The following is a 4386-nucleotide window of genomic DNA, read 5'->3' as shown; positions in this document are numbered from 1 at the left end:
CATCTGTCGTCTTAGTTTTCTAGCCTTCACCTGTGCACATCGCTCAGACACCCTTCTATAGTAGGGTTGCACGATGTTGACAAAATGTGATATTGCGATATTGATTATGAATATTGTGATATCTATTTCAATATTTTTAAACAAATGTAAAATTACAAAAGTTAGGGGAAGCGCATCAAAATAGACATAAAAAATACAATACAAGGTTTATTTCAACTGACGGTCATATTGGACTGGTACAACATGGATAGATAAATAAATAAGGATCATGTCTACAGAACAGGACATGTTGTACTGGTTGGACAGTATAAAATAAATAATGAGAACAGGACATAACTTTTCTTTCTCTTCTCTGATTCGCTCCGTTTTGTTGTCTCTATTTCTTCCCTTACACCATCACTCTGTTGAAATATGCTCTCAGGTCACATGGTACGCTCCATAGGGTTTGTCACGCAGTGGCACCTTGTTGCGACACTTCCGATATAATATTCCACAGCGTGATATCACGATAACGATGAGTCAATACATCATACGCCCCTATTCTATAGCACGTAGTACTGGTAGAGCCTTGTACCAGCAGGAAAAGCTCATGTCTCCATGTCCATCCTCTCCGCAGGCCATGTGTCAGTGGGTGGAGGAGGTGAGGGAGCGTCTCAGGCGCTTCAGCTCCGAGTCGCTGCCTCTTTTCTTCCTGGTGATGTGGGTGGTGGTGATCGGCGTTGTCGGGTCAGCGGTCATCGTCAAGATCTTGGACATGTTCTTCCCAACTTGTGAACACAAGTGAGTTTGTTTTACGCTATTAATAATTGAACAAATGGCAAGGGCAATTTTATTTATGTACACTTTTACCCTAAGTGCTTTACATTAAAGGTCAATGGCATAACAATTTCACTTTATGAGCAAATTGGCTGTTGGCACAAACTAAGGAAAGTTCATTGTGGGACTGGCTCTAGTGGCTGTAATTCTGCACCAAGGCTGATTTGGGAAGAGACCACACCCCCAGCCTCCACCTTCAATACAGTATTAGGGGACCACTAGTCTATATAAGAGACTTCAGATACGTATTAGGGACCACTAGGTCTATATAAAAGAGACTTCAGATACAGGATTAGGGGACCACTGAGGTTAGATAAGAGACTTCATCTCAGTATTAGGGGACCACTGAGGTCTATATAAAGAGACTTCAGATACAGTATTAGGGGACCACTAAGGTCTATATAAGAGACTTCAGCTACAGTATTAGGGGACCACTAAGGTCTATAAAAGAGACTTCAGATACAGTATTAGGGGACCACTAAGGTCTATAAAGAGACTTCAGCTACAGTATTAGGGGACCACTACGGTCTATATAAAGGGACTTCAGATACAGTATTAGGACCACTAAAGTCTATATAAAAACTTCAGATACGTGTTAAGGGCCACTAAGGTCTATATAAAGAGACTTCAGATACATTATTAGGGAACCACTAAGGTCTATAAAAAGAACTTCAGATAAAGTATTAGGGCCCACTAAGGTCTATATAAAGAGACTTCAGATATAGTATTAGGGGACCACTAAGGTCTATATAAAAGAGACTTCAGATACAGTACTAGGGGACCACTCAGGTCTACATGAAAGCATCTGAAAAGCAGCATGTCATTGGACCTTTCAAAACAGCATAAACATTAGAACAAGGCAAACACAGAAACAAGAATACAGTATAAGCATCAACACAAGACAATTCATAAAATCAGATAAAATACAAATCCCCTTTAGATTTTAAATATCCATAACATCTACTTTACTATGTCATCAGTGACCAGTGGCCTCCCTTACCTGATTATCTCTTTTCTTTTTCACAGACACATTTTTCACCTAAACCCTGTCACTCTAATGCCCGAGGATGAGAAGCACACCCTGCTGGAGAACATAGAAATCGAGGCAGAAGAAGAAGAAGAGAAAAAGCCTTGAATGAGGGATGACTTAGCCAGCTCTTTTATTTTCAGTTTGTTCTTATTTGACCTCCAACCTTGGTTACCCTGTTACATTTTCAGCATGGCCTGGTTATGTCGTTTGCTTATATTCCAAATTTGCGAAGCAGTAGGTCGTGTCTCACTTCAGTTGACCCAGCCACGCAGCAGGAGGTCGTTCAATGCCGTCAAATGGACTCGGCCCACCTCAAATTTAGTGGCGTGATCGAAATGGGAAAGAAAGCAAGTGACTCACAGTGCTGAATCTCAACTTCCCCCTGTTGTGATGTCAGCTGGGGAAGTGGGTCAACCTCTGATTGGTCAGCTAGAGTTCACGAAAAGTCACTTTTATCCAGTCACAAATGACGATGAAAGTTACGGTTACACTTTACCTTAAGGTACAGAATCTACATAAGAGTGACTTGACACTGTCATGAATGTGTCATAAACAGTATAAACAAGTTTTTGACGTGACAATTCTTTTAGTAAATCTCGGTTTTGTCATTACAAGTTATGGTTAGGGTTCAGGTGTCATGACCGTGTCATGTGTTCGTGACAGTGTCATGTCACTCTTATGTAGAGACCTTCAAGTAAAGTGTAACCCAAGTTACTAGAAATGACCTAATTGGGTACTTTTGCTTTACCCACGCCATGTCCGTCAGACAGACAGCCTGCATAATGGATATCCTGTTTGTTTAACCTGTACCAAAAACAAAGTGTAAAAAAAATAAGGATTACGTTCCAGACTATATCTGGCACAGTGACTTCCTTGAGGCTTACCACGAGGTTGCCAGGCATCCTGCAAAATCCTCCAGGAAGTCTCTGCTTAATCCTTCCAGCCAACGTCGGGCAAAGAAGGAAATAAGCGTAGTTCCTAAACTGTCACACTACTCCTTTAAGACAACATTCGCGAGACATCCTCAAAGTGCTGAGGAACAGACGTAAGGATAAAGAGGACACAGTAGACAAGCAGATGTAGCTATACGCTGTCGGCTCGACTATTAAATATGAACAAACTGAACATTTGAGGGACTGCATCTGATGCTTTAGAGTCTTTATGTCCACTGTAGCAGCTCTCTGGTCACACTTTCTTCTCACACTGAAACAAAGGTTGTTTTTCTTACAAATGATACCCCACTGCAAGAAAACTAAGGCAGCAAATGCACTAAAATGACTTTGTTCAGTATATGTTTAGTGTATGTAATATGAGGCATCTCCGTCATCCTTTTAAGTGATACATAATTTTAATTAGAACTGAATTTTTGTTACAGATAGGTTGAATAAAATATGGTAAACCGATGCAGATAACTGTCTGTAAAATGTAATTACAAATCTTGTGTCTGCACATTTAATGAATACTGCCCCCCCCACCTCTCTTTTGAACTCTGAATGTCATAACAGAAAAAACACCTCCCACCTCCCTTTAAGGCCTGCTTTCCACTAATGAGGCTCATATATTGATATTGATTGTCTTCTTTCACAGTGCCTCTGTGACTCTTTCTGGGACTTTCTCAGTAAACGGGGGGTGTTGTGATTGATTTAGATCTTTAATCGTGTGCGGATGTGTTCCTGTCACTCATAATGGAGAATGTGAACTAGGTTGTCTGTGCACTCTAAACGTACAGTATCAGACAACTCCTCCTGAGACTGATCTAATCTGATCTACGCGTGCACCAAACGGTCATTGTGTAAATTATTGTCCAAGGCAAGAATCTGCACTCAATTTAGAATCATGGAGTACAAAAAAAAAACTGGACTGCATGGATGCTTATTTTCTTTTTTTTGTGGTGAATCGTATGATTTATGGGCACAAATGCCTTAAATAACAAACGCCACTATCACTCCCGATGTTTTCCACGAGGCTGTGTGCGAGGGATCAAGCAGCTGGACACAAGGCCGGCTGTAGGCCAAAAAAGTGGGTTTAATTAATCAAGAAACAATAGTTTTATTTTAAAATGCACTTGTTTTGGAACACCCTCAGCTTGTACAGCTGAGGTGGTGATTTTGTCCCCCCCCCCGCGGTTCAGTTAATCTGCAGAATGCATGGTGTACTGCGCAGAAGGTGCATGTGTAGCTAGTGAATGCAGTTTGCTGTTCTTTCAGCGAGTTAATCATTAAAACAAGGAAGCTGCATGATGACTTAAAACAGCTCAACCTGTGTCAGCTTCAGTTTTAAATTCCACATTGGCTAACTCAGTACAACAATATGTCAGGCATGGATTCATATGTAAGACGACAAATGTAGTTTGATTTGCTCTTTGTTTAAATGGGGGTAGACCCATGTGTTACTATTTTGAGCCATTCGGTGCAGAAATTACAGCTGGACTGTGTATTTGGGTCTAAACTCTGATTAAATGCTTTCCTCATGACCACCAAGCCTTTGTGTTGTGTGATTATTATGGCAGTGTAGGCTGAGAGAAATAAGGAAAAAAAAAA

The 4386-nt window shown here is 40.8% G+C and overlaps 1 protein-coding gene across 2 annotated transcripts in view; it reads left to right on the top strand.

The window, feature by feature from the left end:
* The window catches only part of ginm1 (glycoprotein integral membrane 1), a 9747-nt gene extending 5433 nt beyond the window's left edge, over window positions 1–4314 (top strand). For both annotated transcript variants that reach the window (XM_032542466.1, XM_032542465.1), the window contains exons 7-8: window positions 617–780; window positions 1843–4314. In XM_032542466.1, coding sequence (XP_032398357.1) covers window positions 617–780; window positions 1843–1951 — 273 coding nt within the window. In that variant the 3' untranslated portion in view covers window positions 1952–4314. The remainder of the gene's footprint in view (window positions 1–616; window positions 781–1842) is intronic.
* Window positions 4315–4386: the final 72 nt, after the last annotated feature.

The sequence above is a fragment of the Etheostoma spectabile genome, chromosome 18 (assembly GCF_008692095.1).
Source record: "Etheostoma spectabile isolate EspeVRDwgs_2016 chromosome 18, UIUC_Espe_1.0, whole genome shotgun sequence".
Taxonomy (NCBI): Eukaryota; Metazoa; Chordata; class Actinopteri; order Perciformes; family Percidae; genus Etheostoma; species Etheostoma spectabile.
The sequence above is the reverse complement of the archived record's forward strand: the minus strand, read 5'-3'. Positions and strand labels throughout refer to the sequence as shown.